At 40.0% G+C, this 11929-nt stretch overlaps 1 protein-coding gene across 2 annotated transcripts in view; it reads right to left on the bottom strand.

Moving 5' to 3' along the window:
• frs3 (fibroblast growth factor receptor substrate 3) overlaps positions 1 to 11632 on the bottom strand; it is an 11996-nt gene extending 364 nt beyond the window's left edge. Inside the window, exons 1-7 of one of the 2 annotated variants that reach the window (XM_046076041.1) lie at positions 11394 to 11632; positions 9696 to 9821; positions 9479 to 9567; positions 9142 to 9328; positions 8129 to 8290; positions 7019 to 7140; positions 1 to 6938 (exon numbers count right to left, since the gene is read on the bottom strand). The exon at positions 1 to 6938 is cut by the window's left edge and continues 364 nt beyond it. In XM_046076041.1, coding sequence (XP_045931997.1) covers positions 5616 to 6938; positions 7019 to 7140; positions 8129 to 8290; positions 9142 to 9328; positions 9479 to 9544 — 1860 coding nt within the window. In that variant the 5' untranslated portion in view covers positions 9545 to 9567; positions 9696 to 9821; positions 11394 to 11632 and the 3' untranslated portion in view covers positions 1 to 5615. Of the gene's footprint in view, positions 6939 to 7018; positions 7141 to 8128; positions 8291 to 9141; positions 9329 to 9478; positions 9575 to 9695; positions 9822 to 11393 lie in introns of those variants that run through there. The other variant, XM_046076040.1, reaches the window with a different exon arrangement.
• Positions 11633 to 11929: the final 297 nt, after the last annotated feature.

Below are 11929 nucleotides of genomic sequence, written 5' to 3'. Positions count from 1 at the left end.
TTTCCCTCTTTCAACAAAAATATTTAGCATGGTTAAACCTTAATGCTGTCCATTCATATCACAAGTAGCGTCTACAACAGCAGTGAGTCACTCGAGTCTCACTCGATGAGTCAGAGAGTATCTGCAGTTCCTTGTAGGTCCCGGATTTTGTCATGCTCAAGCATAACTGGCACTCATTCGATTCATAAGTGGATATAATATTCACAAAGTTAGGCCAATGCAACCTGTATGGTAATACACAAATCTGACACAAAAATGTACAGCTCAGACCCGTACATGTACATCACCCTCTGGTGTTGATTACACCCTCGTACCAGAAAAAAACAAACCAGATTTTAAAAAATGCACAATAATAATAATAATAATAATAATAATAATAATAATAGATATTACAGTTTTCAGATACTTTCAGTATTTTGAAAGAGATCTGTCTCATAGTGTGGAAAGGAAGTTGAGGTTTTACAATATGTAATTTTAGATTACGATTTTTTTTTAAGACAATGATGTACAGAATCACTTAGGGGATGACGAAGATGAAAACCACTAATGAAGATGATGTTTAGCACTATGGTGCAAACCGTGTTGCAGGCCTTTCTTTCTGTTCTTACTATATGTTTGTAATCGGACTCACTTTGGAATTGGAAAACTATACATAAAACAGAAATGAATTGAAAATGAAATGAAAGGAATTTTATTTTCACATTCTTCAGCACTACGAGAAGAATGATGGCAGATGATGAGAAATCAGTGCACCATAGCCACGTGACATTATAATGACAAACTGTAAGCTTTACTCAAAATTAACATTATAAGCCACAGAACATACTAGTAATGATTCAACACCTTTTCAGTCCCGTTGAGTTTGGCTAATTCACTGCAAATCCTAAACCTCTCAACAGATTATTAATATTATGTAATGTCGACAAATCATGTCTCATTCGATTTTAATTTCTACAACCTGAATTAAATTTTTCAGCGTTTTTTGGAATACACCTTTTCGCTTTCTTTCCAGAATTAAATGAGAAGAATACCATTCTTATTTGGTATAAATCAATGAGAAACTGCTGTCACCATCCCACGGTAGGCGGAATTTGAGTCAGGGTAGCGGTTTCCCCTGTTTCAGCGAATAAGCGGATTCCCTAAAATGTCAAAATATTCCTTTAAAACAGACATAATCATAAAATACAGTATGGTGTAAAACAATCAGGAGTTGGCACGTCAATACAACTTCAAGTATGAAACCACTTTGACTAAAGCCCCTTTCAACTTCATCAGTCTCAAAACTTCAAACAAGTGGTGATTTTTTTTTGTTTGTTTGTTTTTACAACAGGCTGCCCTCAAAAGTAGAAATGAAAATGTTTCTCCAGGTTGAATATGAAAGGCACAGTGAGATCTTTCTTCTTACTTCAAGATACATGTATATGTTTGTACAGTAAACACAGAGCAAGCCCTTTTGTTTAACAACCCACATAATAAATTCACTTTTGGGAACTTAATGACAGGAGTTGTTATCTGGACTTGCGGATCCTTGCCCTGGAGATTACAACAATTCATACCAAAGAGCAGTGCTTAATTATTTCACAGACACCTGTGTGAATCACGCCTCGAGCATCAACACTGAGGGTTATGAAAATGAAACGCTTGAGATAGCATCAACATCGAGCCAATCACGATGAAGTATGAGATGGGAGCTGCACTTCCTTTGAACTCAAGTGCAATGAGATCACATGAGCATTTTTTGTGCGGAACAATTTGAAAAACATTTATTTAACATATCTATTTATTTTGCTTATTGATCCATAAACACAGGAGTATGTGGGAATGATGCCGTAATCACTGCTGACTGGTTTGGGTGGTGGTGAGGTTACTGCGTTATAACAAAGATATTAAAACACATTCCAACATGGATATTTTCTTTTTAAGTGACAAAAAACCACATGTAACAATATTCTGAGATATTAGATGAAACACTTTCTGATTCTGTATGAAACATTGCCCCTGGTTTGAAAAGTTTAAGATGATAAAATTTTATTTAAGTACTGGCAATGGTCACCTACTGTGTGGCACTGTTAATGTGGATTTAAGCAAACACAGTGTCTGACAATCAAGAAAACAGGTATCGTTATTTTTGTATTTTTTACTTTCATAGCTTAAAATTGTATAATGAAGATTGAAAAATAAACATCGTACCTGAAATTAAAAATAAAACTGCTGATTCACAGAAGAACAGGCGGTTAAATACATTAAGCCCACAGCTCTATAGACTATTATTTAAATTTCACACTTCACACATTGGTCTGATTTAGATCGACAAAACAATAATTCACCTATTATTGCAAAAATGTAAACATCCTTCCAATGTATCATGACAATATCTTTGCAAATACAGTCAAAATGTCAGCTAAAAGTTGGCCTTTGTTGTTTTTAGAAGACTTATTTTTTAACATCATAGATGATGAGTATGATGATCTAACAAAAATACAAACTATCAACTTCTGATTTTGGGTTATTTAAGGCTTCTGTGTTTGGAAATGTTCAACAGAAACTAGACTGAAACTGTTTCACGGTTTCCGACTTTCACATTTTTGAACTATCTAACTCACTTATCAGGTAAAACAGCCAAATATTTGCTCAATTGTGAGGGTTGTCTTGTTTTTCCTCTGTTTTACATCATTGTAAACTGAATAATTTAGGGGTTTGGATTGTTGGTCATCACCTTGTGTTCAGGAAAATTGTGATAGACATTTATAGACCAAACTATAAACTAACCAATTCCAACCAAAAATTGCAGTCAATTGCCATCTTAAAAACCAGAGAACAAATGTCATAAAACGTAAACACCTTGTTATCACATCTCTAAAAAATAACATATTAGTAATAGATTATTTGAGTATGGGAACCATCATTTAATTATTTATCAGACAATTATGATAACTGATTCATCATTTTTTATTTTTTATTTGAATTGAATATCTTTGAATTTGTGACTATTTGAGATGACATAAACTGTAGGAAGTGTGCATATTTTGAACATGTTATTGAGTGGAAAATTTCTGGTTAATCAAAAAATATGAAAGTCATAAAATGCAAATAGCCTTTTATCCTTTCTGAAAATAACAGGTTAGTAAAAGATTATGAGTTTTCATAGTTTTATATCATTCTAAATTAAATATCAAAATAAAATATATGTAATGTAAAAGAAATATCTATATAGCAATTTAAAAATCAAAGTTTTATTTTTCAGGGAAATTGTGATGGGCATTCATTTTTGACATTTTTCATAGACTAAACAATTTGATTAATTGAATTAATCAAAATAAAAAAATGATATGATAATGCACCATATCCCGCACGTCTAAATGCTGAAGGCCCACACATTTTCTCAGTCAGCTTCTTACTATGAGCAGTATGGTCCTAAATGAACACAAACAACACTTTTAGTTATTTCATGAGAGATTTCTGTCTGTTGTTTTATTGGCAGGTTTTCCATCAGAAAGAAATCAAACTTGTTTTTGGCACAAATGAATTTGATTGATGTGCCTCTCATGTCACACAGCAGCCATAAAAACCCCTCCTTATCAGAAGTTGAGAATTTGTACTTGTACCCCTTTGTTTATCTCTTAAAAGGACAAAATATTAATGTCAGCTAACTGACATTGATACATGTGCATTTGAAGGCCTACATATATCGTCTTGATATGAGTGCGCAACCAAAAGATGACTGCATCAGTGGGCCTGTGCTTCTGTTCCCTCTCCTACCAGACAGCCAAATAAAATGTTCTCTGAAATGTTACATTATGTTTCTACGGTTTAGAAATAATCTCAGAAGAACACAACAATGCTACTTCTATTAGCAACTGACAATATGCTAAAAGATCTGACATCGCATAGGTTCAAACACATAACAAGTACCTGTAGCTTACATGGGCTACTGTTAGTATGTACATGTAGCAGCATAAAACCACCCTAACTGTGATTATCAGACTACAAGACCACTATTCTTAAATCTCGCTCTGAAATAGCTGTCGATGTGGATGAGGTGGAATGTGCAGTTTGTGTCGTTTTAATTTCTACTTATCCTTAAAAAGTTGGATTCTGTTGTTGTTTTGTTTTTTAAACCTAGTCTCCCGACCGTTAACACCTTATGCCTTTTCTGTCTTATAGTTTTCTACAAATCCTATTGGCACGATTAATTTTATACATCATAGAGTTTGCAATTGAGTTTTGGCACTTAAATATAAATACAGTCCTCCTTTTCCCTTCCTTTTTTAAAAATATAAATAAGCACAGTTATAGCAGTAATACACCATTGTCCAGTGATAATTTGAGGTGAAACTTTGGTCTCCATATTACCAACTGGATTACAAAACGCTGGTCATCACGTGGAAAACAAAATTATTACAAATAATTTACAAATAAATAAATAAATAAATATCTGACTAAGAAGGTTGAAAAAAAGACAATTTAAAAGACCATTCACACCTGATAACTGACAAATTATAGATTCAGCACATTTTATGTGAGGTTATAGCTTAATGCCACTATTTGAGGTTGTAGATGTCTCAATCAAAACATGTAAATAAATCCTATCTACAATGTTGACTAAGAATGTCCATGAAATATTTGGCCCCCTGCTTTTGGTAAAAGGACATGGTTAAACCTGCGGCTCCAGTGGAATTGGAGGCAAAGAGAGCTTCAGAGGCCCAGGGTCAAAAGTGCAATGTGACAAGCGTAAACTGCGCGGACCTCCTTCAGTTCTGGGATGATATGCAGGAGGTGTGATAGAAGATGATATGCTACTTTTTCGTTTGCTGCATGTGGATAGGAGGGAGCCGAAGCCAAAGTTTTAATCAGTGTGTGCTACTTTTACCATCATTCAGTTTACTATAATTCTCCAAATATCACCTTCTCTGCTGTTCATTTAATTAAATATTTGTTGGATTGGACGACACCATTCCTAAAATATGATAAAATACAATTCCATAGGATTGTGTGCAAAATGCTCTATAGGCATATAACAACAAATAACGGTCTCTTCTACTAGCCACACTATTAGACTTAGATGCTTGTGATGAGGTATGAATATTGGCCAGTATCTCGGAGGAACCATTACCCTTCCTTCATGCCAACAACTATTTTTGACTCTCGTAGTATTTAAATAAACAAAACACATGAAAAATAAGTAAATTATAGGAACAATATACGAGTGGAGATGGGTATATGAATTAGAACTAACTATGACAATGACTGCATCCACTGAAACAGAGGTCTGCTCTAAGTCATAACTAAGAATAAAACCATATACACACTATATATATATATATATATATATATATATATATTCAGCAAACAGTATTTGCAGTAAAAACTGCAAAACTGTCAATTTCTTCACACCACATATAAATAACACAGAATAAAATGGCAAATTCTCCTCAGAAATTTCTCATTTCCTTTTATATGCACAGCTAGGTTTCAGTAAGTTTCTAATTAGGTACCTGCACTGAATTAGTCAGCCCGACAGTTGAATGGATGGATGACAGTGAAGGGTCCAGTGTGCTAAGTTGAGGATAAGCCTTCATCTGTCTTCATCGTTCCTCTTCAGTTTGAATACCGTTTTACAGAGGCAGGTCTGTGCTGTTGTGGCGAGTCTTTCTGGAAGTCCCATCATCCCTGGGCAGAGCTTTCTGCAGGTTGGACATGGCAGCGGTCTTCTTTAGGTCAATGACTGCGTAGCATTCACTGCGCCGGGGTGCCTGTGGGCCACATTTTTTGGGTGGTAGGCGCTGGTGCTGTGGCTGGGGCTGGGCACCCCCGCTGCTGAGAGCTTGACAAGGAGGTTCTCCCTCTAGGTCCACCTGGATGTAATTAAGCTGCCGCGATGGAGGAATGTGGCTGTGCTCACAGCCTCCAACCCCTGGCCTCGATCGTCTGCGGAAATCAAAGCTAAATATTCGCCCCCCTCTGTCTGGCTGACATGATCGTGGATGCGGGGGGCAGGCATGTCGGAGCCGGGTCGGCTGGACCTGCTCAGTGTTGACATAGTTCTGCAGGGCATCTCTGTGGATGCCACGACCATCCTGGTGGTACCCGTTGGGTGTCCCAGGGCCTTCTGAGAACTCGTACTCATCAAAGTCTTCCTCTTCTTCCTCGTATTCCTCCTCGTCCTGCTCATCGTCATCCTCCTCCTGTTCATCATCCCGCTGCAGAGCCCTGTACTCCCACACCGGCGGCAGAGAGGGCAGGTTCTCGTAGTTAAGCAGCGCTGTCCGACGATGACCTCCACCCATGCCCCTCTCGCAGGCGTAGCCCTGCGTGGGTAGAGATGATGGGCCGTGGACGTGTGGGTGCAGGACAGAGTGTGAGTGACTGTCCCCAGTGCTGCTGCTGCTGCTTGAACCCACAGACTGCGACACGCTGCTGGGACTCAGCCGCTGCTTCCGGCCGATCCTCAGGCCATTGATGTTCTCGTAGGTGAGTTCGCCGCCCTGGCAACTGTCCGTGTGCTCAAGGCTCGGGTGCCGGTGCGTGTGGTGATGGAAATGGTGATACGAGTGAGAGTTGCACAGGTGCATAGAGGGCTCATCTCCTTCCGTCTCTGAGCCTGTTGCACCCTCTACTGGCTGAAGGCTGTGAGGATTGTGCCCATGCCTCTCCCTCTCTCTCTCCCTCTCTCTCTCCAGCAGATGGCGTTGAGCTGGAGTGGGGCCCAGCATGAATTTGACCTCCTGCGAGGACGGCTGTAAGAACACCTGAGGATCGTTATGCTCCTCCAGGGGACAGCACCGCAAGTTGGGCTGCTGATTTCCTTGGCCCCCGACAGGCATGGCTCCCCGTGTTGTTTCAGGGAAAGTGCTGGGCCGCACCTCAGGCATGGAGTGCACACAGTGACGTATAGCGAGATCCCCCTCCATACTAACAGTATTTACATAGGTGTGGGTCTGTTAGGGAAAATCAAAACAGGGTCAAACTGAGAACTACACAGATACAGTGAACTATAAGGAGCAATGATAGGTCTTACCTGGTCTTCCAAACCCATGAGGCTATGTCCATGATCATCAGCAAGAGAGGGTTGGGAGGAATCACCTCTGATTGGATAACCAGGGTATCCATTGGGAAAAGCCTGGACTGGGAACGCTGGAGCTGCAAACACATTTGTGTGACAATATAAAGATACAGACAAGGAAAAACAAGTCCTGATTCAGTGAGCTCCACAGAATGAAACATGTCAAAATAATCAAGCTTTAAAAAAAGACCTTGCAGTATATAAACGTTCTAATTAATGTATTTTATCATCTAAACTCCAGTTCTTTTGTTTTGATGTTTGAGTTACTCAAGTTATTGTACGTTTATGAAGCGTAATTCAAATATTTTTGGTTAATAACTGTAACCAAAACCTGACTGCAAAATTTTCCTCTCATTGCAGTACACAGAAAAAAAAGGTTTTCGCACAAGTTTCTGTTTCCATTTTTTGTCTGTTAACTGGTAAACTGTGCACAGTAGTGTCAACAAGAATATTATGCCAAATAGAATGAGATGATAAAAACTTAAATTCATGCTTTCATTTAAATTGTCATATTGTGTTTTAGATTAAAACTTTATTAAAAATTAAATTTTTTAATTATTAAAAATAAATATAGATTCTCTTAACAATCGAAGATCTCACACTGTAAGCTTTCACATGGTATATGGCTACATTTATATAGCACTTTTTGTCCAAAGTGTTTCGCAAATTTGCCACTCATTCACCTTTTCTCACACACACACACACACACACACACACACACACACACTTTAAATCTGTGATCTATGACCCACAATATTTTGTCACAATACAATCTTTATGAGGACATTTGAGATACAATAGTAACTTCTCTGCTCTAACTGGCCATATAAAGTGAAAGTCTGGCTGCAGGCTGTGTCTCTGCTCCACTTGGTGTTATTTGGATACCTTAGTACCTGTGACTCAGTAGAATCAATTTAACCTGTGTCTATTATTAGCTCACACATTCTGCTAAATTTACTGCTGTATTGCTGCATGCAAGTTCTACAATTAATCTTAAGTGTATAATTAGCAGGGCTGTGTGTGTGTGTGTGTGTGTGTGTGTGTGTGTGTGGCTGTGTGACTCACTGTTGGGAGTCTGTGGCGTGCGAGACATCTCCATCTCTGGTGTGTGACCACTGCGACTCATCATCATAGACTCTTCCACCACGTTGATGCTGTTGCATTGCATCAGCTCCTGAAGCAGATTAAAGATCTCTTCTGCCCGGGAACACTTGAATGCAAAAATTCCTGATCAAACATGCAAAAGAACAAAATCGTTAGATTACAATTGGTCACCAGTAAGACAGTGAGAAGACCAAGTCCTCAATGGCTGAAGGATAGACAGTTATATAAATGATTTATAAATACTGGTAACACACCATATCAATTAATAGTGAAGTGACAGTTTGGCTTTGGGTTTACTCTTATATTTTGAGGTGAGTGAGGAGCCAGGGTTTACCTTTTCTCTCTCATGCGCTCTTTGTGCACAACACAACTCATGCATTGGGTTGTTCAACAACCCAATGCATGACTGTGAATGAATGCACTCTGCTTTCAAGTGTGGCCGTTCAGAACTAGTTAGTAACACATGCTCAGAAGTGTTTATAGTTGTTTTGAACATGCATAACCCGACCCTTATAGTTGTACACGAAAGGTCGCTTTGTGCTTCTGTGGGTCGACATCGAAGAACACATGGTAGAAGTTGTCAAACATGGCGAGAAAAGGTGACAACATTATTTTTGTCGGGATGTCGTGAGGCGTGGCAGATGCTGTGTTGGTTGTCCCTCACTTTGACACACTACATGGGATTCAACAGGCAGTGGCTGCACCCAATGCTCGTCGTCGTACCATGGTCATACCATTATCAAACTGATAACACGTAGACTGAGTACAACATTAGCCTTTTCACAGCAGTTTAAAATAACTGGAGCAGCTAAAATGGAATTCAGCCAATTTAGTATTTACAGCTGTGTTTTTCCTACTATGACATGTTCAAATGTCTTCAGTGACAAACAGCCCAGTAAGCAACACCACACAAAATGGTTAAAATAGTACATATAAATAGAAAATATGAATGACATGGACAAAATGTAGCTTACCCTGCCCAGTCTGACAGCGACGGCCGCTCTCGAAAGAAAACAGGTTGGAGTCGTAGCCGTAGCGTCGCAGGCAGAGATACGGCCACCGGATGGCATCCCTCTTGCGTGTGTGAAGAATGAGCTCGGTCTGGGTGAGCTCCATGATCCCAGAGCCCAGCTCATTGCCCTCATCATCCACATTGGTGACCTACGGCAGGGAAAAGAAATACAACACCAAGATTTTTACAATACACTGTAAAATACATACATTTGTTACAGCATTATGGAACAAATGGAAACAAACAGTACAAGTGGTGCAGACAGATCTAAAGAAATGTGTTATTTGAGGAATACTCACCTTAAATTTAGTGAGATGGTTGTCTCGAATGGGGTCTCTGTACAGACAACTCCAACAGCTCCCCATAGCTTCAGCAGGCCAGCTGAAACCTGTCATGGAAGTGAACATTATCACACACTGCCATTTACAATATCAGGAATTTAATGCCAGCTTTCCAACCAAGACAAAACAACACTGAACGTCCACTTTAGGGAACAGGCACACGCAAACGTCTTACTCAGTCCAGGCCATCAGTGTAAAGGGATTCACGTCTCAGTCCCAGGATCTTCGACTGGGCATCGTCGTCACAAGCCAGTTAGTTTGTTGGACTAACATCTTCAAGAAAAGCATGATGTTCTCCTCCCTGAGAACGTGAACAACATTCACGATTAGATATGAAACTTGTATGTCATTCCATAAACATCACCTGGAAACAAATTTAAATGTTGCTAATTTTAGCAGAAACATAGGTGGACTTGTGAACCTGTTGCATGTCATGCCTCCTTTTTCTTCCCTCATTTCCTGTCACCTCTCTACTATCCACTGCCAAAAGCCTTCAAATTCTCTATAGATGAAGGATATTTAAAATCACAATTATCAAACATTTAATAGTGTGAATAGGATAAGTACTTAGCGACAAAGTTACAGCGACAGTTAGGTGTTTTTGAGCTTATCTGTTTTTAACATTATGAAATATCTCCTATAACTAAATAATGGAGTTAATATCTTCACTCTGATTAATGGACAGTGAGATGTGATTAATAGTAGGGATGCACCGATTCCATAAGCCAAATCAGCATCAGCAGCGAAGACATTGACCTTACTTAGCGGATTGAGTAACGGCCATGACATAACCAATAAACATTAAATCCAGTTTCTTTGTTAAATTTTGTTTTTACATTCACAGTTGGCTGCTGATTTAATTTTAGCCCCACAGCAATCCCTATGTTGCACAAACAAAAATGATCCGAATGGTGTCCAGATTTTAGGTACGTGTTGGCAGGAAACCTGAGTTGAGGTATTGGGAGAGACAGTTGGAATGGTGCATCCTCTAGATAAAAAGCTGGTAAGTGGACCCCTGAGTTGAGAGTACTTTGTTGCACATCTCTATGTGTAATCACAAATAACCCAGACATAGACCTTTTTAAAAGTACCCTACAGCGAGTTTCCTGTAAAGCTACTACTGGAAATCACTAAACTAAACGCCAATATAGGCCATCTGTGAATCTTAAAATGTAAATATAAAATATACAAAAAAGAAATCTTAATCTGTGATTTGAGCTCTAAGACACTAAACTGACAGCAATGCAACCCCGGCTTCCTTGTGCTCACACCTGCACCAGTGATCGCCCTGTGATTTCTGCTTCCTTGTCACCCTCACACAGTCACCACACAGATTTGAGATCAACACCGCCGCATTATGTGTGCTCTAACCTGGGCCTCCACATCTGACTGGAGATGCCACGCTTGGACTCCACACACACACACACACACACACACACACACACACACACACACACACACATACACACACACCAATTCACAGCTACCTTGAATCAAATGCGAGCAGGCTAAAGAGCTCGGTTACGTTACACACATATCATCCAGCCGGTGATTGAATGGGCTCTCCTTCCACATCTGGGCTATTTACAGCTGAAAAATCACAGCTTTTTTGGGGGGGGTGGGGGGGGGTTGTTGCCCAGTTAGCCAAGCCGACGCAGAGCTCCAAAACAAGCCGACAGAGAGGCTTCATCTGCCCCATCAGTGTGCAGAGACTCCAGCACAGCCATGCTACCACGAAACCAGCACACTGACACGAAATGCACAACGACACGGTTCAATGACCATTTGTTCTCACTGGCGTGAGGATACAAAAGCGTGAGCACATAGCAGTCAACGGGGTAAATGGAGAAACGACAGCGGGTTTGCTACTCACATGTCTGGCACGGATTTTTTTTTATATTAGCCCTAATGCGAAATAAGCATTGAGACTTCGAGTAGTTATCAGGCGACGGCTGCTGCTGCTTGTAGCGGGATGTGGAACTTGCACGGCAGAGACGCGAGTAAAGGATGCAGTGAGAGCAGTAAAAAATGTTGTTATTTTTTCCCCTCCTATTACGCCCCCTACTGCAGCACGGGCCTCTGCCTGTATGACATTTCCCAAGCAGCTGGGGTGAGAGTTCACCGCCAGACAACGAGGCTGAAAGGAGCCTCAAGAAGGTAAGAAACGCTGGAGGACCAGCCAGGAAAGGTGTGCCTGCCTGACAGACGGTGAGGAGGGGCAAAAACCCCACTGAGCTTGGAGGAAAGAGGAGCATCACCTGTGATATCAGAATCAGAATCAGCTTTATTGCCAGGTATGTGTACACATACAAGGAATTTGACTCAGAATTGTACATTCCTCACAATGTGCTTACTTTTTACAATCAGACACAGGCTACAGTATAAAGAACACATACACACTGTAAACAA

Source organism: Micropterus dolomieu, linkage group LG18, assembly GCF_021292245.1.
Source record: "Micropterus dolomieu isolate WLL.071019.BEF.003 ecotype Adirondacks linkage group LG18, ASM2129224v1, whole genome shotgun sequence".
Classification (NCBI taxonomy): Eukaryota; Metazoa; Chordata; class Actinopteri; order Centrarchiformes; family Centrarchidae; genus Micropterus; species Micropterus dolomieu.
Note: the sequence above shows the minus strand (reverse complement) of the source record. Positions and strands in the feature narration are given on the sequence as shown.